The sequence below is a fragment of the Danio rerio genome, chromosome 1 (genome assembly GCF_052040795.2).
Source record: "Danio rerio strain M-AB ecotype USA chromosome 1, GRCz13ab, whole genome shotgun sequence".
Taxonomy (NCBI): Eukaryota; Metazoa; Chordata; class Actinopteri; order Cypriniformes; family Danionidae; genus Danio; species Danio rerio.
The window spans coordinates 44,378,642-44,405,221 of NC_141021.1; the positions used below are offsets into that span (position 1 = coordinate 44,378,642).

Genomic DNA, 26,580 nt, shown 5'->3' on the forward strand with positions numbered 1-26,580 from the left:
AAGGCTAAGGAATTTTTCAAATGGCCCAGACGGAAAAGATTTTTATTTGCCCTATCAAAACAAATTATAATTTAATAATATAATGATAATAATGTGTAATAACAAGCAAGCTGTACTTCCATACACTTTTTTCCAACTTAAACTTTATTGAAAATAATTTAAAAAAATAAATGTTTTAAAAGTTTTAAAAACTATAATAAACTAAACCTATGCACAGCAATCTGCATCTGTGCAGATGGTCGGTGTCCTCAGATTTAAATACATGGAGAACTTTCAAACAAATGTTACTGTACGGAAAATAATTAAACCATTATGATAAATAGAGTTACAAATGACCTTTTTAAGTAAAAAGTTTTAAGTTTTATTGAGGTGATTTTTGGTGATTGTATGGGCTTTGGCCAGATTTGAAAGCAAAACGCGAACAATGGAAAATTAAGACCTGTTTAAACAAGATTTAAAATCAATATTTCAGTAAATTTAAGACTTTTTAAGACCCCGAAGAAACCCTGAAATATTACAGATGCTGTAATATATTTAAGCATCTAAGAAAACTCACTGATGAATTTACAAAATCACCTATTGACTGCCATCTGTTGGTCAAAAAGAAAATTACAATCTGTACGATTTAATCATTGATTTCAGCTTTCGTCTATTACTGCTGTCTAAAACTACCAAATATATCTTTCGCATGATTTTTTAGCTGAACATGTAGACCTTGCTCATTCAAACAGCCCAAAATGTAAAAAAAAGTATATATATATATATATATATATATATATATATATATATATATATATATATATATATATATATATATATATATATATATATATATGTATATATAAATTCATTCATTCATTTTCTTGTCGGCCTATTCCCTATATTAATCCGGGGTCGCCACAGCGGAATGAACCGCATATATATATATATATATATATATATATATATATATATATATATATATATATATATATATATAGATTCAGGGGTGTCAAAATCGGTTCCTGGAGGGCTGCAGCCCTGCACAGTTTAGTTCCAACCCTGCTCCAACACACTTAAGCTGCGGTCACACTAGAGTTTGTGTGTGCAAAATTCTGTCAAACGGCGTTATGAAAAGGGGCGGGATTAAACAAGATGACTAGACATTAAAAAGCGAGTGATTGCTCCATGTTTTAAATTTCTGTCCAGAGAGGTCATGTTTTGATCCTCGATTGGTCTCACGCAGTCAAGTGGTGCGATTTCACAGGTCAGAGTTCACCAAGCTTGAACTTTGCACCGCAGCAACCTACAAAACTTGACGCATGACCCTGCGTTTCCGGTCTGACGAATTTGCGTGCGTATGAATGGAAGTCTATAGGAGGAAAAGCCCAGCGTGACCGCAGCTTTACCTGTAGGTTTCAAACAAGCCAGGACTCAATTAGTTTGATCATGTGTGTTTAATTAGGGTTGGAACTAAACTGTGCAGGGTGGCGCAATGGGTAGCACGATTGCCTCACAGCAACAACTTTGCCAACTGACCTAATTCGAGCCACGGCTGGGTCAGTTGGCATTTCTGTGTGGAGTTTGCATGTTCTCCCCATGCTCGCTTAGTTTTTTCCTCCGGGTGCTCCGGTTTTTCCCCACAGTCCAAAGACATGCATTATAGGGGAGTTGAATAAGCTAAATTGGCTGTAATGTATGTGTGTAAATGCAAAAGTATATGGGTGTTTCCCAGTGTTGGGTTGCAGCTGGAAGGGCATCCACTGTGTAAAACATATGCTGGATAAGTTGTTGGTTCATTCTGCTGTGGTGACCCCTGATTAATAAAGGGACTAAGCCGAAAACACAATGAACAAATGAACTAAACTGCAGAGCTGTGGCTCTCCAGGAACTGAATTTGACACCTGTGATTTTGACAAATCTAAAAAAAAACTACCCATGACCACTGACGATGAGTTGAGGTGTTATGAAAAAAACAAAAGCAATGTTGTGAGTAGTCTTTCTTGCAAATATAAGCTGCTTCACTACAAAAGACCTTGATGTATCATCAGGAGCAATCGGTATAGATTTAGTTTTTCCACAATTTCTGTCAAAAATCTTTTTTTAATAAAAAAAAAAACAATCACCCACAACTTCGAAGCACTAAGAATGAGTAAATTAACAGCAAACTTTTATTTTTGGATGAGTGTTCCCCTTTGCCGTGGATCTATTTATGAGGTAAGTTTATTTAAACTTGCATAAAATGTATACTTGTGTTCAAATTTTAATTGAAGTGCTGTGAATTAATTTGCTCACATTGTCATATTCATATGCTCACAATGTTGTTTTGATTTTTCAATAGACACCAGCTCTCATCCTCTTTCTCATCATCTATAAGAGTGGATAATTCTGAATAAACTTGAAAAAGTTTTTGGGTTATTATAGGTTAGTCAAGCATCACAAGTACTTTTGCACTTCATGCACGTTTAGGTTAGAAATTAGAACTACTGTAACATAATAACACACCTTTTGCCTAATAAACATTCATTTTCTTTTCGGCTTAGTCCCTTTATTCATCAGGGGTCGACACAGCGGAATGAACCGCCAGCATATCCAGCATATGTTTTACACAGCAGATGCCCTAGCTACAACCCATCACTGGAAAATGCCAATACTCATTCACACACAAACACCACAAACAATTTAGTCTACCCAATTCACCTATAGCACATGTCTGAACTGTGCTATAGGTGAACCCAGAGGAAACCTACAAGAACATGGGGAGAACATGCAAACTCCACACAGAAATGCCTACTGACCCAGCTGAGGCTTGAACCAGAGACCTTCTTGCTGTGAGGCGACATTGCTACCCACTGTGCCACCGCTCTGCCCAGTTTGAAACGTTTTTTTTTTTAATTGAATTAAAATACTGACATTTTCTTTGAGGACAATTTTATTTTATTGAAGTTTATTTAATTTTAGTTTAAGTTTAACAACTTCTTTAATCCTGCCAGGGGTGATTAAATTAGGGCAGTAGCGTCATGGGCAACAAACATGAATCCCTTACACACAATATTAAAAAACACAATCCAACAGGCTTCATAATAACTTCATAAATATCATAATACTACTACTACAAAAAAATAAAAATAAAAAAAACATTAAAACTTGCTAAAATGTAAGGTTAAAGCCTTGGTCTCGGGACCATTAGAAGAGCATTTGATGCTTCTGAATCTTTATCCAAGAGGGTTATCTTATTTAAGACCTTATCCAAAATATAAACTCTTGTTTTAATTTTAGTGCCCAATTGTGTCACACAATCAAAATGAAGTATAAGCATACAGTATATACAGGATCCTCCTGGAGACAGCACTCACATATCCTAATACTGCTTTCTCAAGCAAAGGTGCAAAACATTCTACAAGGCTTGCTCACTCCGCAAGATGCAAAGGCTATAGGAGGAATGGAGGTGTCTCCCGTTGTAGCTCACAAGATACCAAGCTTTACAAAAGACTTCAGATGGAGCGGTCTGATGTGATGACCTGAAACCATATCCAGTTTGACAGTTTCTACTGATGAGAAAGTGAATTATTTCCATCTGATCTTAGGTCAACTTTAAACTAGTTGTGGGAGCTTTTCCAGAATTATTAGCCCAGTTTGGGGGTGGTGTAGGAGTTTTCTTAGCCATCAGCATTCTGTGCAGGCACATTCTGTGATGTTAAACTTTTACATCTTCTCTTTGATTATTATTCCTATAGCAATTCAAGTGTTTTGTTTAATTTTATTGTGATGAAGGTCTTGCCTTTATACAGGGTAGGTTTGATTAATTTCATAATTTATACTCCTGTATGTCTTGTATTGTGATATGCTCAGAATGTCTCCGCATCCAAAGTCAATCAGCTTGACTTTAGGAGAAGTTTCCCTATTTATCAGTAACACTTTTAGTCTGTCACATTAAAAGAGGCTTGGCTGACGCGCTGCTTGCGTTCCCGCTCCGGTATGAATCCCAGTTGTAAACATAGGAATAAATACGCGCTGCCCACACGCACTTATGCGTTGTGTTGTGCTAAGAAACGCACCCCTGCCGTAAAACGCACCCGTTTCATAGACTTTCATTAAAACTTATCTTCTGTAAGGCAGGGGTTCGCTGTTATTAAAAAGATTGTATCAATTTCAGTTAATAGATGCATATTTCAGAGGGAGTGCATTTTATGCAGGGGTAACAGCCTTTTATGTAGACTACAGGTGTCAGCCTTAAGTGAGTTTTGCAAGTCTAAAGTTTAAACAATGTGATGATTAGTTAGACAAATATAGATTTTTTATTTTTTTTTTGCATGAAGCAGAAAGGGGGGATGAGGTCAGGGAGTTTAGACTTCATTCATTCATTCATTCATTCATTTTCTTTATTTCTTTAGTCCCTTTATTAATCTGGGGTCGCCACAGTGGAATGAATCGCCAACTTATCCAGCAAATGTTTAACACAGCGGATGTCCTTCCAGCTGCAGCCCATCACTGGGAAATGCTAATACATACTCATTCTCACACATACACCACGGATAATTTAGCCTAGAATTGAGAATAGAATAATAATTGGATAATAATAATAATACTTTATTATAAATATTTTATAAAAAGTATTTATTAAAATAATATATAATTTTTATAGATTTATAAATAAATGGGGACGTGGTTTAGTGTGGGCGGGACTTGTGGGCATAGGGGCGGGGCATACATTCTCACCCAAGCTAAAGCCAAATGTTGGCAGCCCTGAGTTAGTATTCAATTTGTATTGCATAATCATTTTGGAGAAATTTTATTCATAACTGCAAAGTGCCTTAAAACAAATCAGCAGTAAATCTTTAAAGATGTTAAACTCCGCGTTAGGTAGAAGACGTTTAGTTTATTGAAACAAAATTAAATGGATAGAAGAGCCTGTAATGGCTTGTTTGTGTTTGTCTATTCTGTTTTAATAAATTTTATTATTATCTTATTGGTTTGATCATATGGGCTCTGTCCTGTAAATGTAGATGAAAATGGTCGAATTTTGCCTCGTTGTATTTGTGTTATACTGCAATAAACAAATTAAAACACGTGACCAGATTTCTGACGTGGAAATGGATGACGCGAATTTCAAGTTCAAAGGTGAAAATATCGTAATAAAGAAAAACGGGGACAATATTTATTTATCTGGGTATATGGGCCCTCTATTATTTTACCTAATATTTATTAAGAGAATTTCTGTGTTTAATAACATTTAACAAAAAACTGTAGTGAACAATACAGCTCCTGCTGCTCTAATTGACTTAACGCTGAAATTGTGTACATTTAAATGACCCTCGTCATTCTGTCACCATGGCAACATGAGTTGATTTACAAATCCACACAATTCTATATAGTGGTCGATTCTGATCATCCCGCTACACAACTGAACAAGTTTCATCAGTTTGGGAAGTTGTTTTGAAGTTGTTCACGATGGCACTGCGACGCTCACGAAGAACCAGGACTCTCCCCGGACACCTCAAGGACTTCCTGCTGGAGCGACACCTGAGGAACGCGGCTGTCCTTCCTGTCCTCCGCCATGCAGCTGTCCTTCCTGTCGTCCGTCCCGCAGCCTCAGTCTCCACAGCGGGTGAGTGTCCGCAGGAGGAGCCGCTCTCCATCCACGGCCGGAGTGTACAGGAGTATCAGGTTATCCACCGTAGTGTGATGGACTCCACCGTGAAGAAGCGTGCTGGCAAGTACACCCTCCAGCAAGGATTAGAGGTAAAGCAGCGGCTGTGGGAGAAGCTGGACCGGCCTGCACTGCTGGAGACAGAGCTGCCTGATGGACGTGTGCTGATCACAGAGGTCAGATCAGAGTCCAGCGTCCCCCCTCACATCAAGGTGGACATCAGCAAAGAGCCACTGCCCAAGGAGCCCCGGAGGAAGAGGCCCAGGCACTGAGTCATCCTAGTGCCAGATGGAGGACCATGGGCACGTATGTACATACTGTATATATTGTATATAGTTATAGAATAAGTTTGCAATAAATCAAATTTAACTTTTCATTCAAGTTTATCACATTGCTGGATGTTTTGGTGATGGTCCGTGCTGCTGATATTCAGCTCTTGGGTTCTTTTGGATGTTGACATGCGTTTAGCAAGGTTTTCTAGGCGGTTTCTTGCGTGTTGCTGGTCTCCTCTGAGTGGTTTTTGGCACATTTGTGATTGTTGTTAGGGTTGTTAGTGTTGGCTGTTGGGTTAGGGTAGGTTAGGGTCCCTCACATGGTTTGCAGCTTGACGTGCTGTGAGGGCTTGTGTGCATCAGTGATGCTGAGAGCTACGCCACTGGTACTTCACAGCTACCGGTAGGGTCACCCATAGTGGACAGGTCTCAGCTGAGATGCCCGACCAAGACAAACCACCTAATTCTGGACAGCAGAAGATTTGCCTGATGCTCCAGACAGAAGATGTCACCCGAATGACCGGACGAAACTTTAAAATTACTGCTTATGTGGAGTTACGGATGGACCAATTCAAGCTACTGTTAGCTTTTCTCTAAAAAAAAAAAAAAAAAAAAAAAAAAAAAAAATATATATATATATATATATATATATATATATATATATATATATATATATATATATATATATATATACACAAACAAAAACCTACAAAAAAAATCTTGCAGATGTAAGAATTAAATATTTATTGGTGAAATATTTATTAATTATCTTAATTTAAAGAACATTTTAAATCATTTTGTAAAAAAAAAAAAAAAAAAAAAAACACTTTTCAGTTTCTTGAAATGGGCGAGTTTTCCTACAACACATGAATGAAATGAATAAATTGTCCTCAAACATGTACTACTTACGACCCTGAAGAGAAACAACAAATGACCATTACTGGGTCATTTTTGTGTTTCCTGAGTTAAATTCAAAAAAATTTAATTGAAAGTTGTAAAATTGACTCAGAATTGACCACCGAAAGAAGATTTCAGTTCATTATTGTGTTAAATTAGAAAAGAAGTAAGCAAGTAAACATTTACAAAAGATCGTCTACAGTACAAAGAAATTCATACAGATTTAAATGGCACCAAAGTGTGTAAATGATGACAAAATTATTTTGTGTGTGAACTATGCCTTTATTTAAAAGATTATAGTTTATTGTACTTTATTGCATTTTAATGTGAAAAAGTGTGATTTTGATTAAAAATAAAAATAATCCTCAAAATAAGAATCTAAATCTTCCAGCAGGTGGTAGTAAAGTCAAACGAGTGAGACCATTCGCTCAAACAATTGAATCATTCAACAAAGAAGTAAAGCACTGTCTGGACTGTTTAAAACGGATTCGTTCAGAAAGTAGACAACAAGAGATATTTTGAGGCTATTAAGGTAGTGTTTAATGTGATTCACAGCACTTTTTTATTGTTAAATAATAAAAAATGTTAATTTGACCTAATTTTCATCATGTGTATTTTTAAACCTGAGCGGCCATGAGCATAAGATCTGAGTTCAGAGATTTCAATAAAGAGTTATTATTGACCCAGAGATTACTAATACTATATTACTACTACTATTAATGAAGGGCGAAGCCAGACATTTTAAACAAAGTGGACCTCGGTGGAATAGTGTTGGGCTTTAGTGCCTACTCTTAAACTCTTAACAGTGTATAATAACTAGTTTCTTATATTTATGATCTCTGATAATTTAGTAATTGATTTAACGATTGACATTTTGAGTATCCAGTCTTCATTTTCAATTTTCAAAAAAAACTGCAAAATTGTGCAGAGAATCTGAAATTATTCCCTGTGCCACAGAAAACTGACATTCTCATTCAGCAAAAAATCTATAATTATAAGGATTTTTAAACTGATTCTGATATAAAATGTATTTTTTCTTTATTAAGCTAGAAACAATAGCAACAAAAGCACACAATGGAAATATGACAACACAAACTAGGTGTTTATTTGCTTTATCACAGGCTGTGGTACACTGATTGGCAATTCATTTACTGGCAAGCACTGCAGTAACAGTGATCCACACAGTGGCCATTAGGTAGCTTGAGTCGTTGTTTATTTAAAGTCGATTTATTATTTCAAAATAGAAATTAAATGAAGATTTAGAAACACATCTTGGCTTGGTGAAATTAAGTTGCATTATTCACCCCTGTAGAAAACTCTTCATCATTCTCTCCCAGTAGCTGGCGCGCACAGGTCAGTAATGATGACCAGTGAAGTATCTACGCTTTTGATAGTAAAATAAGACTAAATTAAGGGCATTAATTAACAATTTGGTTTAGATTAAGGTATATATTAAATATTCAAGTAAATAAAAAATCATTTTAATGCTTTTTTATTTTTCAGCCAGTTCTTAGTGAACCTGCAATAATGTCAAAAACGCATAACATGACTGAGCCTCTCACAACCTGTTCTCTTGCATATTCACTCTCCTCTCTAGGATTTCTAGGGTATTTAATTTAATTTGCATGTGTCTCTTCCTCCACATGTAAACAAACACCAGCCATCAGTTCATGAGATCGGCCAGATTGGCGAGTACCGATCGAGTCATAAAATGTGATTATCGGCCAATACCAATCTCCGGCCGATCGATCAGAGCATCCCCAGTTTAGATGCTTAATAACTGCAAATAAGTAGAGGTTTAAATAAGCACATACTCTTTAAAAACATAATAAATAAATAAATAACACGCACTTTGACATTACTTTCCTTAAATAGTAACTAAGTAATGTATTTAGCTACCTTTTTAATTGACTTTAGATTGTAACGTAATACTTTTACACTACAAATAAGATCAACAAATGTTATATTCTTCATACTTTTGAAGTGTAAAACTCCAAACGATCGCCTAACAAGATTACTACACTGCAACAGTACAACTAAACTACCAAAATAAGGCATTTAATGTAATGTTGAAAACAAGTTAAACCAGATTCATCTCTTATTATGCCTGTTACGATTGACCGGGTGGATGGAGGCAAAAAAAGTGTCACAGAAGCCGCTGGTGAAAGTGAAGAGTGATTTATTTACACAAAGTGAAAACAAAAATCCAGCAAAACAGGTGAAAGTAACAAAATAACAATAAAGAAAAATAAACTATTCTATATTTACAATGTATATACAGGCTTGTTCAGCTAAATCAAGTAAATGACCTGAACAAACTCTGTTACCAATACTGACAAAACACAACCTTCTCCTACAACTACCCACTCCAAGTGAATGTTTGGGGCCATTTTATTGTATTGGCCCCTCCCATGGGTTAAACCATTTTACTTTTTGTGGGTTGACATGTAGACAAAAAAATACATAAAAAGACATTCAACAGAAATATAAATTAATGCAAGTAAATGAATATGCATACAAAACTCAAAATACAACACAACAAATAACCAATACAAATTTAAACAACAAAACTGTGATTTTTATTTACTGACCAGGGGGTTGTGACCCTGATGATGTTATGGAAAATGGCTGCTCCAAAGTGAAGGCGGGAAAAATCTGTATAAATGGCTTTGTTTGAAAGTTAAACAGGTTTGGTGCTGAGAATAGGAAACTGGTAAGTATATGTAAACTCTATATGTTTGGTTAATAAATGAAGTTTGAAAGAAAATGTGTCTGTGGTTATTTCAGTGTTGCTATGGGCTATTGTTTGACATAAGTGAAATTTTTACATAAACACAATGCTAGTCTTGACAGAAAACAACATATACATATTACACAAACACACACATGCACAATACAAATAAAACAAAGGTCCATGTTTAAAAGTGTGTATTTTATGTATGAGTGCAATGTGATGTTTGTTTGTTAGTCACAGTGTCTTAGTTTTACACTGTGACAATGCCTCTCTTATATTAATCATTTGTCATTTTATTACTTCTAATGTTTTTGACCAGCAAATCCGAATAGTCAGCTGGACAGCACTTCTAGTTTCATTTTCAGAGCTGCTGCCGCCTCTGTCAATCAAATCAAGCCAAAAACAGAAGTGCTCATCAGCAAAAACTTTAAATGTTTTTGACAAACTTACAATAACTACTGTAAATGGTACTGTTAATCGTCAACATTCAATTACATTCATATTCCGCCTCACATTCTTTACATGTTTTTATTGCAGAATTTTTTAGCTTTCAAATATTTTCATCTGGGCGGGCCAGCCTTTAATTTGAGTGGGCCAGAGCCATCCTGGCCCTTTAGCCTCACCACTGCTTATAGTACTGTCGGCCTAGTTTGTTTACTAACTGACATCCAGTGTTTTATAATTACTGCAATACAGTTTAAAGTTTTCTGTGTCAAGCAGTCGGATTAACTGTTCTGTTAGAAACAACTGGAAATGAATTAGAATGGATTTAATACACATCAGACTCCACTCTAATGAAGTAAATAATGTATTCTCACTGAATTTCTCCAGATGTAGATGCACAAAGCCATCTTCCTGGTGCATGATTGTCCATGAGGCATTTATCAGAACGGCAACACAAATGCTCTTGTGCGCAGGAAGAAGTTCCTCAGAAAGGAAGTGGAGAGCAGTACTTTGGGACGCCCTGCTGCTGCTGCTGAGCTTCTAGAGCACCTGCAGTCCAGATACTGGATCTCTGCTCACCTGCATTCGACTCAACTCTGATGCAGCACCAGGTGGGTCCTCATTCACTGTCACTCTGTGCTTTTGACAAATAGAAACTTTTGGTTGCTTTTGGATTAAGCCTGATTCACACACTACATGATATCCATTGTAATATGAAGTCAAAGTAATCAGCCCTCCTGTGAATTTGTTTTCTTTTTCAAATTTTTCCTAAAGGATGTTTAACAGAAGAAGAAATCTTTCACAGTATTTCCTACAATATATTTTCTTTAGTGTAAAGTCTTATTTATTTATTAGACTAAAATAAAACCAGATTTTATATTAAAAAAAAAACACTTAAAGTCAATATTATTATTTCTCTTGAGCAATATTTTCTCAATTGTCTACAGACCAAACCACTGTAATACAATGACTTGCCTAATTACCCTAACTTGCCCAATTAAGCTAATTAACCTAGTTCAGCCTTTAAATTGAACTTTATTTTCAAGTTATGTGCATATAAGATGCAACATACTGTACATTCACCGGCCACTTTATTAAGCACACCTTACTAGTTAAGGTAGTACCCTCTGAAGTAAAGGACCCTCTTTTGCAATCAAAACTGCACTAATTCTTTGTGGCATAGATTCCACAAGGTACTGGAAATATTCCTTGGAGATTTTGTTTAATTATGACCTGATAGTTTCACCCAGTTGCTGCAGATTTGTCGGCTGCACATCCATAATGCAAAGCTCTTGTGCCAACAAAATATCCCCCACACCATTACACCACCACCAGCAGCCTGAACTGTTGCTACAAGGCAGGACAGATCCATGCTTTCAAGATGTTGACACCAAATTCTGACAATACCATCTGCAGAAATCTTTTTTTGTCCAATTTTGGTGAGCCTGTGCGAATAGTAGCCTCAGTTTCCTGTTCTTAGCTGACAGGAGTGGCACCCGGTGTGGTTATCTGCTGCTGTAGCATATCCGCCTCATGGTTTGACGTTTAGAGATGCTCTTTTGCATACCTTGGTTGTAACGAGTTGTTTTTTAAGTTACTGTTGCCTTTCGATCAGCTGGAACCAGTCTGGCCATTCTCCTCTGACCTCTGGCATCAATAAGGCATTTGCATCCACAGAACTGCCGCTCACTGGATATTTTCTCATTTTCGGACCATTCTCTGTAAAACCTAGAGATGTTTGTGCATAAAAATCCCAGTAGATCAGCAGTTTCTGAAATACTCAGACCAGCCTGTCTGGCACAACAACCATGCCACGTGCAGAGTCACTTAAATCACCTTTCTTCCTCATTCTGATGTTCGGTTTGAACTGCAGCAGATCGCCTTGACCATGTCGACATGCCTAAATGCGTTGAGTTGCTGCCATGTGAAGGGCTGTTTAGAAATTTGCGTAAATGAGCAGTTGGACAGGTGTACCTAATAAAGTGGCCGTTGAGTGTACACTATATCTGCTACAACGTATGCCCAAGGAACTTTTTTTTCACCCATATCTGAAATGTAGTGTCATGGAAGTAATTTTAAACAAAAAGAGGACAATTTGCTAACGGTTTGCATGCTTTCGTTATTTTTGATCGATGACAATGTGAACTCAAGTTTGATTCTATACCTCTTGCAGTTACAGGTGTGAAAAAGGCTCAGAATAAAATGTAGATATCAGTTTAAAATGAATAACAACAAGCTGTTTGTCCCTTCAGGCTAAGAATAATGAACAATGCTGCCCTAAAGATCAGCTAGTTTCTCTCACTTGACCAATGTCTTCCTTTAGAAGGTAATGTTCCTGCCGTCATCCAGCAAGGTAGTGAGATCCAGAAGTAGATTCAGTTGTTTTGTCATTGCAGACTGTGGAGGAAGCTCCTACGAGAAGCTTGAGTTTGATTCAGAATGGCTGGCCATTAAAATCGACAGACAACCTTCAGAAACCATCCCAGTTTCTGGAAACCTCCGCTGGACAACAGACTACACAGCAGATACAAAACACATGACAATGATCACATTTTCTGAAAGCTTTCTATTACCACATATTCATTTCTATTTCTTTTTTTTTTTTTTTTTTTAATTAGAATATGTAAAAATCATACAAATATATGAAAACATCAACAGATAACAAATACAAAGCAACAAAACAAAAACAAAACAAAAACATCAACAATATAGTCAGGTACTGGTATGTGCATGAGTGTGTGCATGTGAGTGTGTGTATGCATGTAAAGGTAACTTGGTGGACAGGTCAGAGTACATACATTAGGAACAATAACAGTCAATAAATGAAGCAAGTGTCACAGATATAGATAAAACGTATAGAAAGAAACCAGTCAGAGGTAGGGAGTAACAACAATGCTTATTAATGTATGCTAGTAAATATGAGAGTAAAAAGTGAGAAAGGACAACAGTAATAACTGACAACAATAATAATAAATCACAAGTGCTACACCAACTACTACTACAGAAAGTTACTTATATTACAACTACTACTGCTTCTACTACAGCCAAAACCACGACTACTACTACTAAAGTGTCTACTAATACTGATACTACTATAGCGTTTGCTACAACTAATACAACAATGTCTACTACTACTACTACTACTACTACAATCACTTCTACTACATCTACATCAACAACATCTACTACTGATAATACTACACCAACAACGACTACTACTACTACTGTAACAACCACACCATTACTACTTCTGCTACAACTATACCAATGACATCTACTACTACATGAACTACAACTTCTATAATCTCCGTAACAATTACTCAATAATAATTACCTAATAATAATAATAATAATAATAATAAATAATAATAATAGTAGTAAGTAGAAGGGGAAAGAGAGGAAAAGAGAAAATAAACTAATAATAATAAACAAAAATTAATAAAATAATAATTAAAAAATAAAAAATAAATAAAAATGAAATAAAAAAAACTGAAAATGAAGGGGAGGAGTCGAAGAAAAAGAAAAGAAACAAAAAGAGTAAAAAATAAAATAAAATAAATAATGTTCAGCAAACAAAGCAATGAGAATAAGCAAAAAATAATAATAATAATAAAAACTAAATAAATAAAAAAGAAAACACTATATCAATGCTAATTATGAATTATACAAACCCACATGCAAGAATAATATTAAAGATATGTATGATAGATTATTAACTTGATAACTATAATATACTCATGCTGGTAATAATAATAATACTAATAATAATGATAATAATAAAAAGAACAACAGCTGTAACAATAAATTGAGGATTCATTCATTTCTATTTCTAAGTATTTTAGCATCCTGTTCCTCTGCTTCTTTCAGGTGGGATTTCAGTCCATCAGACAGACATCTACGTCCTGGTGCAGGGCAAAGCGGACAGGCTTACAGGGGGGAGTTTTTTCAATTTTCTTGATGATTAGAATTTTCAGAAGAACTGCATTTATGGCAATAAAAATTGAAGGACATTATAAACGATTAATCGTCAGTTTTGTTCAATTTAAAGTATCCTAGTTGAATAAAACTCATCATTTTAAAATGTTCTTTGACAAAAAGAAGAGAAGGGGGAAAATATACTTGCTCCAAGCTGTTCAGTATTGTAATATAATGTTACAAAAGCTTTTTTTATTTCTTTACAAAGTTAGCTTAATAGATTGTGATTTTCCCTATAATAATCAACTGGTCATGTTAAAATCAAAGATATTAGATTCATTTCAGATATTGTACATTTCTCTGGTAATTAGTCATTAGTTTTTGTTTTATTTTGTAAATTGCTGGTGACATTTTCTAAACATAGAAATGACGTTTAAACATTTCTCGCTCTTTTTTGACTAAAATAACAAGATAGGATCAAGTTTTCAGACATGATCATTTTAGTCAACACGACACTAATGTTTTAGCTTTAGAGAAGTTAGTCAATTACCAACCTCAATTTTCAGTCACAGTGAGTTTTTCTGACAGCTGCCATTTTCTGAAGAAATGCTCTAAATGACAATGTTTTTACTTGACATGTTGAGGAAATGTTTTCAGACTGTTATAGAATAAAATGCATGTGAACATTTTACTTAGATTCAGAAATTCAGAGAAACTGAGTCCTTTGTCTCCTATTTCTTCCGCCACAACTGTATTTAAATAGGATTATTATTCTAAATAAAGTCCATTCATTATCAGCATCATTAAATATAACATCAAATCAAAATATGAAGTCAAACAAATGTAAAGTTAAAGAGAAATTAAAAATTCAAACACTTGAAGCAAATATTTTGGCTTAAAGGGTAAGACCCACAAAAGAGTTGGGTTTTCTTTATCAAACGACAAAAGTATGCATGGATCACAGAAAAAAAATCTGTTTGACTGGAGACTTCCGGTCTCGTTCAACATAGATTTTTAGAGGTTAAAAACAGCTTGTTATGCTGCTTGATGCTCTGATATTTTCTTGTTGTATTATTCTACTTCTTATGTAAAATCGTGAACACACTTGTTTGTAGAGTACAAATGCCGAAGGCTCAGCTCAGGTGAAGACACTGAACTGAGGAAGAACCAGAATAAAGGAGAGGACCAGAGAGAAACCCAGCGCTCCTGACAGAACCCAGCACAGCAATCCCTCTGGTTCCAGCTGAACATCCAATACACACAACAGTCAACAAGATCACACACACCATCACTCCTCTAAACTCATTCAACTGACTGAAATCTTGAGCGTTCTCAGGTAAGAATAGCCCAACCCAGCCCATCCCTGTTTGTGGCTATTTTAAGGCAGTGTCGTGGAACTGATTGCCAATGTTTTTTAGGAATTGATTTAGTTCCCTAAAAAAGTATATAATTATATCAACATCACATCACCATACAGCTGTCGCCGCCCCCCAATTTTCTAAAAATTAAAATTTCTTTGTTTTATCAGGGGAAGATGTTAATATTCAATTTGTATTGCATAATCATTTAAGATAAATTTTATTCATAACTGCAAAGTGCCTTAAAACAAATCCACAGTAAATCTTTAAAGATGTTAAACTCAACGTTAGGAAGAAGACGTTTAGTTTATTGAAACAAAATTAAATGGATAGAAGAGCCTGTAATGGCTTGTTTGTGTTTGTCTATTCTGTTTTAATTAATTTAATTATTATCTTATTGGTTTGATTATATGGGCTCTGTCCTGTAAATGTAGATGAAAATGGTCGAATTTTGCCTCGTTGTATTTGTGTTATACTGCAGTAAACAAATTAAAACACGTGACCAGATTTCTGACGTGGAAATGGATGACGCGAATTTCAAGCTCAAAGGTGAAAATATCGTAATAAAGAAAAACGAGGACAATATTTATTTATTTGGGTATATGGGCCCTCTACTGTTATACCTAATATTTATTAAGATAATTTCTGTGTTTAATAACATTTTAAAAAAAACTGTAGTGAACAAACATACAGCTCCTGCTCCTCTAATTGACTTAACGCTGAAATTGTGTACATTTAAATGACCCTCGTCATTCTGTCACCATGGCAACATGAGTTGATTTACAAATCCACACAACTGTCTATATAGTGGTCGATTCTGATCATCCCGCTACACAACTGAACAAGTTTCATCAGTTTGGGAAGTTGTTTTGAAGTTGTTCACGATGGCACTGCGACGCTCACGAAGAACCAGGACTCTCCCCGGACACCTCAAGGACTTCCTGCTGGAGCGACACCTGAGGAACGCGGCTGTCCTTCCTGTCCTCCGTCCTGCAGCTGTCCTTCCTGTCGTCCGTCCCGCAGCCTCAGTCTTCACAGCGGGTGGGTGTCCGCAGGAGGAGCCGCTCTCCATCCACGGCCGGAGTGTACAGGAGTATCAGGTTATCTACCGTAGTGTGATGGACTCCACCGAGAAGAAGCGTGCTGGCAAGTACACCCTCCAGCAAGGATTAGAGGTAAAGCAGCGGCTGTGGGAGAAGCTGGACCGGCCTGCACTGCTGGAGACAGAGCTGCCTGATGGACGTGTGCTGATCACAGAGGTCAGATCAGAGTCCAGCGTCCCCCCTCACATCAAGGTGGACATCAGCAAAGAGCCACTGCCCAAGGAGCCCCGGAGGAAGAGGCCCAGGCACTGAGTCATCCTAGTGCCAGATGGAGGACCATGGGCACGTATGTACATACTGTATATATTGTATATAGTTATAGAATAAGTTTGCAATAAATCAAATTTAACTTTTCATTCAAGTTTATCACATTGCTGGATGTTTTGGTGATGGTCCGTGCTGCTGATATTCAGCTCTTGGGTTCTTTTGGATGTTGACATGCGTTTAGCAAGGTTTTCTAGGCGGTTTCTTGCGTGTTGCTGGTCTCCTCTGAGTGGTTTTTGGCACATTTGTGATTGTTGTTAGGGTTGTTAGTGTTGGCTGTTGGGTTAGGGTAGGTTAGGGTCCCTCACATGGTTTGCAGCTTGACGTGCTGTGAGGGCTTGTGTGCATCAGTGATGCTGAGAGCTACGCCACTGGTACTTCACAGCTACCGGTAGGGTCACCCATAGTGGACAGGTCTCAGCTGAGATGCCCGACCAAGACAAACCACCTAATTCTGGACAGCAGAAGATTTGCCTGATGCTCCAGACAGAAGATGTCACCCGAATGACCGGACGAAACTTTAAAATTACTGCTTATGTGGAGTTACGGATGGACCAATTCAAGCTACTGTTAGCTTTTCTCTAAAAAAAAAAAAAAAAAATATATATATATATATATATATATATATATATATATATAACACAAACAAAAACACACACCTACAAAAAAACACTTGCAGATGTAAGAATTAAATATTTATTGGTGAAATATTTATTAATTACCTTAATTTAAAGAACATTTAAAATCATTTTGTAAAAAAAAAAAACAAAAAAAACACTTTTCAGTTTCTTGAAATGGGCGAGTTTTCCTACAACACATGAATGAAATGAATAAATTGTCATCAAACATGTACTACTTACGACCCTGAAGAGAAACAACAACAAATGACCATTACTGGGTCATTTTTGGTTTTCCTGAGTTAAATTCAAAAAAATTTAATTGAAAGTTGTAAAATTGACTCAGAATTGACCACCGGAAGAAGATTTCAGTTCATTATTGTGTTAAATTAGAAAAGAAGTAAGCAAGTAAACATTTACAAAAGATCGTCTACAGTACAAAGAAATTCATACAGATTTAAATGGCACCAAAATGTGTAAATGATGACAAAATTATTTTGTGTGTGAACTATGCCTTTATTTAAAAGATTATAGTTTATTGTACTTTATTGCATTTTTATGTGAAAAAGTGTGATTTTGATTAAATATAAAAATAATCCTCAAAATAAGAATCTAAATCTTCCAGCAGGTGGTAGTAAAGTCAAACGAGTGAGACCATTCGCTCAAACAACTGAATCATTCAACAAAGAAGTAAAGCACTGTCTGGACTGTTTAAAACGGATTCGTTCAGAAAGTAGACAACAAGAGATATTTTGAGGCTATTAAGGTAGTGTTTAATGTGATTCACAGCACTTTTTTTATTGTTAAATAATAAAAAATGTAAATTTGACCTAATTTTCATCATGTGTATTCTCAAACCTCTGAGTGGCCATGAGCATAAGATCTGAGTTCAGAGATTTCATTAAAGAGTTATTATTGACCCGGAGATTACTAATACTACAGTACAACTACTATTAATGAAGGGCGAGGCCAGACATTTTAAACAAAGTGGACCTTGGTGGAATAGGGTTAGGCTTTAGTGCCTACTCTTAAACTCTTAACAGTGTATAATAACTAGTTTCTTATATTTATGATCTCTGATAATTTAGTAATTGATTTAACGAGTGACATCTTGAGTATCCAGTCCACTTTTTTTGAATAAATAAACTGCACAAATGTGCAGAGAATCTGAAATTATTCCCTGTGCCACAGAAAACTGACATTCTCATTCAGCAAAAAATATATAATTATAAGGATTTTTAAACTGATTCTGATATAAAATGATTTTTTTCTTTATTAAGCTAGAAACAATATCAGAGCATCCCCAGTTTAGATGCTTAATAACTGCAAATAAGTAGAGGTCTAAATAAGCACATACTCTTTAAAAACATAATAAATAAATAACACGCACTTTGACACTACTTTCCTTAAATAGTTACTAAGTAATGTATTTAGCTACCTTTTTAATTGACTTTAGATTGTAACGTAATACTTTTACACTGCAAATAAGATCAACAAATGTTATATTCTTCATACTTTTGAAGTGTAAAACTCCAAACGATCGACTAACAAGATTACCACACTGCAACAGTACAACTAAACTACCAAAATAAGGCATTTAATGTAATGTTGAAAACAAGTTAAACCAGATTCATCTCTTATTATGCCTCTCTCATATTACTCATTTATCATTTTATTACTTGTAATGTTTTGACCAGCAAATCCGAATAGTCAGCTGGAGGCCTGCGGCCTCGTGCCAGCGCACGCCTCCCACCAGTGCCGATACACAGCCATATCGCACTGCTACTCGTGTGATATTGCTCATATATATAAAACTGCAGATGTTTTACAGGTTTCCCTGTAATTAATATTAAAAGGAAATGTTTTTATACTGCACTGTACTTACAATGAATACACATTCTGTGTTCTGTGACTTGGTGATACATTTCAATGCCTGTTTTACCTGTATCAGTGTCACATTGGCTACCACTAATCAGTTTGTGTATAATTTAAACTAGGCTATACCCATAATTGTTATTTTTTGGCTAACAGCATTACTTTTATTTGACATAGAATAAAACTAATATATAAATAAATTATAAATAAATAAATACATTTTACAGAAGAAAAATATTCCCTGTAGTGCATTATTATTATTTTTTATCCTCCAAGAAGTTTTATTTCAAACTTTATAATTGCTTTGTTTCAGTTCTTGGGCTTGGGGGACTCCAGATATTCTATACATATTGGACATTTTGCTCTGAAATAAAATGTTTTGAATGCCTGCATCATTATTAATCATATCTAGCAAATAGCTAAGTAATATTATATCAGTGCATCCCTAGTTTAAACAATTTTATGATCTATTTAATTATATTGCACTTAACTGCCTCATACAATACCAAATGCAAATGTCTTTCCGCTATTTCTGTACTATTCCCATGTATTTTTGTGCAGTGGCATAAACTGACCCCAAAATAGTATTTGTTGTTTTTAAGTAGTTTGAGGGAAACATGTTGACAACATTTATCTCTCTTTGCCATGGTGTTTTGTTTCTCTCTCTCTCTCTCTCTCTCTCTCTCTGAGAGAGAATTCAGATGGACAGATGCACTTGAGGCAATTCCCACGATATACTGTAGAAACCTTTCAAGTGGCAGAGTGTGCAGGGCACTGACATTGTGCTTATTTCAACTTTAACCATTTGACCTGGCTGATTCTTGATCTAAGAATATTAATATGTGAATTAAACATCAATTATATTTAAAGTTTACATTATTTTTTTTGTTGGCAGTCAAAGTTTTTTTTTCTTGCCTCAATTTATGGTGAGAGATGGCAGAGAAAAAACTGTTTTTCAAGCATTCGGCAATTTTTAGATTTGGAGCTTTAATGCACGATAGGCTTTTTGCATTAAAATTTCTTCTACAAAAATTGTAAAAATGTATTTGTGTTCTAGCTGTTGGGAACTTACAAGTTGTTTCACTTTGAACAAGTGATGGGTGAGTAGATGATAACAGAATTTACAGTACTGGATGAATTATTCCTATAAACTAGAATTTGTACCCCTTCTTCCCCAACAATATTCAGATTTTTGTTCTAGGAAATGTATGCAAACTAGAGCATTCATAAAAGTATGCCTCATGCGTATTTAAAATTTTAAATATTTAATTTTAAATTTTGTGAAATAGTTAATGTAATTAAATAACCGTTAGTGTGGTTAGAGGTATTAAGTAATAGATGTATTAATTTAGACCATTCACCAGCTGTGTCATAATTTTAGGAAAACTATGTTTATGCTCTAAAAAGAGCCCTTATTAAATATGTAAACAGAAAACTTCACTACTTAAACCACTAACAGACACAACACAGTTTTGTCCGGAGCTCATGGACATGAGAGTTCCCATAGACATCTGTTTACTCATATGCTTATTTAGCTGTAAACAAACGTCAGAGGAGCACCAGAGCTTGAGATACAGGCCAGTATTAATGTGCGACCCTTGATTTACAGTCGCTCTGGGGAGATTTCTGTTGTGGATGGCTGCTTTCTGATCAAAACCATATGGCCAAAGTTTGCCACTAGATATCTTTCCCATTCTGGTTGCAGGTAGTTTCTGATATTTGTTTCGCTGCTTTTGTTGAAGCTGGAGTTATTTCTTTGGAATGAATGGTGAGTCATTTACATTATAATTAATTCCACTCATATAGTAATCATAGTGCATGTGCTTTTTAATATTGATGCTTTTATTTAAAGCCATTCAAGCAGTGTATCTTCACAGCTCTTGGCTCAATGCTGCTTTTGATGGCTCTGGTTCATGTAAGTCTGGGCACCAGGTTCACCTTGCTGATCTCCATGCCCAACACCTCCATTCCTTTCAGCTCTGGTCGGATTGGGGCTGGTGCTCTAATCGCCATCAGTTCTGTAAACAGCAGCCCGGAGCTTCTGCGAGGTCAGTCAGCTATTTGTAGAAAAGTAGATGAGAAATATTTGAGTTAAAGATGTGAGAAATTATATTTTGGTGTCGCATGAAATTAAATTCAAGAAAATTATTTCTATATTTAGAAAGCACATTAGATGCTAGTAAAGTGTTCACTTTAAAGGGATAGCTTTCCCAAAAATCACAAACCAGTCATCATTTACTTACTCTTCACTTGCTTCAAACCCGTGTGAGTTTTACATGTTATAAGGAAGTCAATAGTTAGTTCTCAATAGTTCTTTTTGTAAGTATCATCTTTTGTGTTCAACAGAAAAAAGTGGAATAGAAGTCGTTTGGAATAAGTGGAGGATAATCAAATGTTTACCAAATTTTATTTTTTGGGTGAACTATCACTTTAATGTTTCAATTAACTTGTGAAAGTAGAATATTGAATATGGGTGAAATGTTTCAACATCTTTCAGTGTAAAATATATATTTATGTGCAAAATAATCACTTCTTATCTGTGGCTATGCATAAAAGAAGAGGGTAATGGGTAAATCTTAGTGGTTTAAAGACATTATAATTATACAAGTACAAATATTCTTATTCTGAGGATGACTGAACTAATTTTGTATAGAAACACTGAATGACCTTGAACACTGAATTGACATTTTTGTTGGTGCTTTCTGAAACTAATGGTGAAAAAAGTATGATAGTTGGTTTGATCATCAAACAAAATACAGGTTTATGTGCCAAAAATCTTTGAATATTGAGTAAAAGTCCATTTAATTCAATAATTTATTTCAAAAAGGGAAACTTGTATGTTATATTAGTTTAATATGCACAAAGTGAAATATTTCAAGTCTTCTTTAGTTTCAAATCGAATGTTTATGGATTAAAGATGCAAAAAAAAAAACTATATTTCAAAAAATTAGAATATCATGACAAAGCTTAACATTGTAGGCTCCCTGTGTCTCAATCTAGTCCGCTAATTAATGCAAAGCCATGAAAATGTCTCAATCTGCCTTAGTAGGCTTCAGAACCATGGGGAAGACTGCTGACTTGCCGGTTGTGCAGAAGACCATCATTGGAATCCTCTGTAGGAAAAGTCTCAAAAGGCAATTGCAAAAGAGTCTGGATGCTCAGAGAGTGCAGTATCTAAGTATATTAATGGAGTGTTAAGAGGAAGGGAATGTGGCTGGAAAAGGTGCACAAGTATGACTGCAGCCCTTCAAGGATTGTCAAGCAAGGGCGATTGAGGCTGGTGTCAGAGCATCAAGAACCACTACATACAAACGTCTGCAGGGCATGGGCTACAGCTGTAGAATTCCATGCGTCAAGCCACTCCTGAACCAAAAACCATGTTAGAAGCATCTGTGCCGGGGTAAAAAGAAAAAGTACTGCTTTGTTGCCCAGTGGTCCCAAGTCCTCTTTTCAGATAAAGGCAAATTTTGTATTTCATTTGGAAATCAAGATCTCAGAGTCTGGAGGAGGATCGGAGAGACACAAAAGCCAAGCTGCTTTAAGTCCAGTGTGAAGTTTCCACAGTGAGTGATGGTTTGGAGAGCCATGTCATATGCTGGTGTGGGTCCATTGTCTTTTATCAAGTTCACAATTAACACAGCTCTATACCACTTGGAGATGAGGATTTTTTTTCAGCATGACCTACACACATTGCCAAAGCTACCAGTACCTGGTTTAAGCGTCATGATATCCCTGGTTTTAATTGGCCAGAAAACCCACCTGACTTAAAACTCATTGATAATCTATAGGCTATTGTCGAGAGGAAGATGAGGGAACAGAGACCCCGAAATGCAGACGGGCTAAAGGTTAATATCAAAGCAACTATGGGCTGCCATAACAACTCAACTGTGTCAAAGGCTGATCCATGTGATACACCCTTGATGATGTTATTAGCGCAAAAGAAGGCCCAACAAAGTACTGAGGAAATAATACAGTACATTGACACTTTTCAGAAGGCTAATATGTGTGTAAAATCCTTTTTTTATTGGTCACATGAAATATTCTAATGTTGTGAAAAACTCAATTAGTTTTTTTTTCATCTTTAATCCATAATCATTCAAATTGAAACAAATGAAGGCTTGAAATATTTCATGTTATGTGTAGTGAACTAATATAACACACAAATTTCATGTTTTGAAACAAAGTATTGAAATAAATTGACTTACCTCGATATTCTATTTTGGCACATACCTGTATATAATTAATCAGGACATATTCGAATATATAAAAAATGAACAGTTTATTTTCTATCTATTTAATATCTATTTTACATTTTTTTTGATCATTTAGAAGTTTTTGTCTTTATACAATGTATCATACTTAATGTAATAAGATGTTGATTGATTTGTCTCAGGTCATCATCTGGACTATCATTATGTGGATGATGAATGCAATGATCTACGTGGTCCAGGGAAAATTGCAGCGCTTTACAATAGGCATAAATACAGCGCTTTCATTGGACCGTCTTGCTCAAATGTACGTGCTTGCATTAGCGTCATTTTCAAGGCTAGAGAACTAAAGGTCAAAATAATAAAAATACAGCTGGTTCAATTGGAACATGTCAATCTTCACACATTATATCATTACTCACACAGTAGACTCTTAAATGAAGATACCTGTCTTCTACAAGCACACAATTCCAATTAAAGCTTCAAATTGACTTTTAACGCATGATGGGCTATCAAAAAGTAATTACGAAAGTCGTTATAATCTGATTTGTCACAAGATATCATCATTACAAGGCATATTACTCTCAAATATTCACGAAGGAGGAAATGGAGTATTATTATCTGTTGCTAATACTTATTTAAGGTCTGTGCAGTGACTGCTAAACTAGCAGCTTTCTGGAACATTGCTGTCATCAGTCCGGTATGTGCAGACCAACAGTTTCTGGATAAGAAGGTTGGTTGTGATGTGTATGTTAGCATTGATATGTTTGTATCTTATAATGTGCATTGATATTTGGTAACCTTATGGATTTTTCTTTTGGATCCTTATATTCAGGCCTACCCAACGTTAACTAGAGTGTTTGGACCCTTCACTAAACTAGGAGCATTCTTTGTGGAAATCTGTAAACAGTTTGGCTGGCAGCACATCGGCATCATCTATGACGGCAAACCAACCTGGGCTATTCCTGTTGAGGGCATCAAGTATGTACAAAATGTTCCTTACAAACATATTTTTGTCGCATGTTAGCAGACCACTGTAATCCACATATGTGGGTCCACACGTGAGCTGTGCTCTCATCGCGGGGAAATGGAAACAAAACCTTTATTGCGGCATATTTATAAACGCAACACTTACAACCCATGTCAACTCTTACAACTATAGTGAGATGCGATCTAGCGGTACATTCTTGATTAAACTGTCCGACGTGCACTGCTCTCTGGGGTTTCGTGCTCGAAGCACCTGCTGGCTGCCTGTAGCTCAGACGTGCGCATATGCTAGAGTGCATGACAGAGTGTGTGTGTGTGTGTGTGTGTGTGTGTGTGTGTGTTTGTGTTTGTGTGTGTGTGTGTGTGTGTGTGTGGTCAAGTGATGTGCGTATAGTGTGGATGGAGAGCTGTTTAGAAATGCTAAATGAAACACCAATGTGGACGTGGATCGTGTATCGGCTCAGTATCGTGATGTCTATCAACCCAGCCCTAATATGTTCATATGTTTATCATAACCAAAACCATGAAAAATTTGTAATCAAAGTCTATGGATAAATATCTGTAAATTAATAGAGTGAAAAACTAAATGATTTGATACAACGCTACAGTAAAACACAATTTATTTACTCAATTTATGGTAGCATCTTGGCAACCACTGCTGCTGCTTTTGTCTTGTTTTTTTTTTTTTTACCTGAAAACATTTATTTGAAATTCATAATTGTGCAAGAGACTGTTGTTTAGCAACCCTTTAACTGCCTGCTCTACCAAATGCTTGATATTTTAGAAAGTTATGAGATGTGTTGAAAAAAAGTACATTTAACTAGAAACATTAGGATTTAAGAAATGCAATCCAAATTTTTTTTGTTGTTGGTGGGGCAGTCATAGGGTCAAAGTGCAATTTAAAGTTTCATCTTGGTTAATTAGTTTAACTAGGCAAGTCTTGGACAACTTGGTTCCGTATCCAATCAAAATAAATTATCTTTGATCTTCAAATTTGTTTTAAAACATTTAAAAAAGCACCTTTATTTCAGTTGAGCTAAAATAAGACATTCTTAAGAAGAAAAATATTAGGAAATACTATGTAAATGTCCTCAAAAATAATTAATTTCACAGAAGGGCTAATAATTTTAATTTTAAATGGGAAGTCTTAGCTTTGTCCCACATATTTTATAAATAATATAGTTGCTGTTATATATCCAAGAAGATAATATTTAAAAAGTGTTTCATACTATTATTCATTCAGTCATTCCTTTTCTTTTCTGTCCCTTTATTAATCCAGGTCGCTACAGCGGAATGAACCGCCAACTTATCCAAGACGTTTTTTACGCAGCAGATGCCCTTCCAGCCGCAACCCATCTCTGGGAAAATACTTTTATTCATTCATTTATTTTTCTTCAGCTTAGTTTGTTTTTTATCAGGCGTCACCACAGTGGAATGAACCGCCAACTATTACAGCATATGTTTTATGCAGCCATGATGCCATTCCAGCCGCTACCCAGTACTGGGAAACATGCATACACTCTCACATTCACACACACTCATACACTATGTCCAATTTAGTTTATTTAATTCACCCATACCCCATGCTTTTGGAAACTGGAGTACCCAGCGGAAACCCACGCAAACAAGGGGAGAACATGTAAACTCCTCACACAAATGCCAACTGACCCAGTTGGAACTCGAAGCAGTGAACTTATTGCTGTTTGATGACAGTGCTCTATATATATATATATATATATATATATATATATATATATATATATATATATATATATATATATATATATATATATATATATATATATATATATATATATATATATATATATTAATATTATAATAAAATCTTGTTTTCTCCACAGGTATCAAGCAGAGCACAATAACATCACAGTGGCCAAGTATCAAGACATCCACAGCTCGCTCTCTCAGGGGTCCACGTCGAACTGGTCAAGGGTCTTAAATGAGATGGCTCAAGTGGCTCGCAGTAATAATTCCTCTGTTTGAATGAGAATGACATTTTATTTTCAGAAAAATTTTGTGAAACTAAATTATTCATCTGTTTTATTCTTACACCTGCACAGTTATTGTGATATCAGCACATGGCAAGGTGGTTCGTAGTTTACTAATTGAAGCTCACAAGAAAGGCCTGACCAATGGAGATTTTGTTTTCTTTTGTTTCGAGCCGTACAAGCAAAAGGTCTTGTTTGGCAGTTTTGACTGGGAACAAGGTGCGTTACATAACCACAAACACGATGACTTTGCTAACCCCCAAAAATA

General features: G+C 35.6%; 1 protein-coding gene across 13 annotated transcripts in view; it reads left to right on the forward strand.

The window, feature by feature from the left end:
• The first annotated feature begins 5,325 nt into the window (after positions 1–5,325).
• The window catches only part of si:dkey-37g12.1, a 45,201-nt gene continuing 23,946 nt past the window's right edge, over positions 5,326–26,580 (forward strand). For 4 of the 13 annotated variants that reach the window (XR_015476824.1, XR_015476826.1, XM_087237477.1 and 1 more), the window contains exons 1-8: positions 16,277–16,638; positions 20,814–20,876; positions 20,986–21,156; positions 23,502–23,623; positions 23,960–24,049; positions 24,152–24,297; positions 26,166–26,287; positions 26,385–26,531. Coding sequence is in view for 6 of the 13 variants with exons in the window: in XM_087237477.1 (XP_087093603.1) it covers positions 20,870–20,876; positions 20,986–21,156; positions 23,502–23,623; positions 23,960–24,049; positions 24,152–24,297; positions 26,166–26,287; positions 26,385–26,531 (805 nt within the window). In the remaining 7 variants the exon portion in view is untranslated. Of the gene's footprint in view, positions 5,936–16,276; positions 16,639–17,858; positions 18,000–19,517; positions 20,877–20,985; positions 21,157–23,501; positions 23,624–23,959; positions 24,050–24,151; positions 24,298–26,165; positions 26,288–26,384; positions 26,532–26,580 lie in introns of those variants that run through there. The other 9 variants (XR_015476825.1, XR_015476827.1, XR_015476829.1 and 6 more) reach the window with 7 other exon arrangements.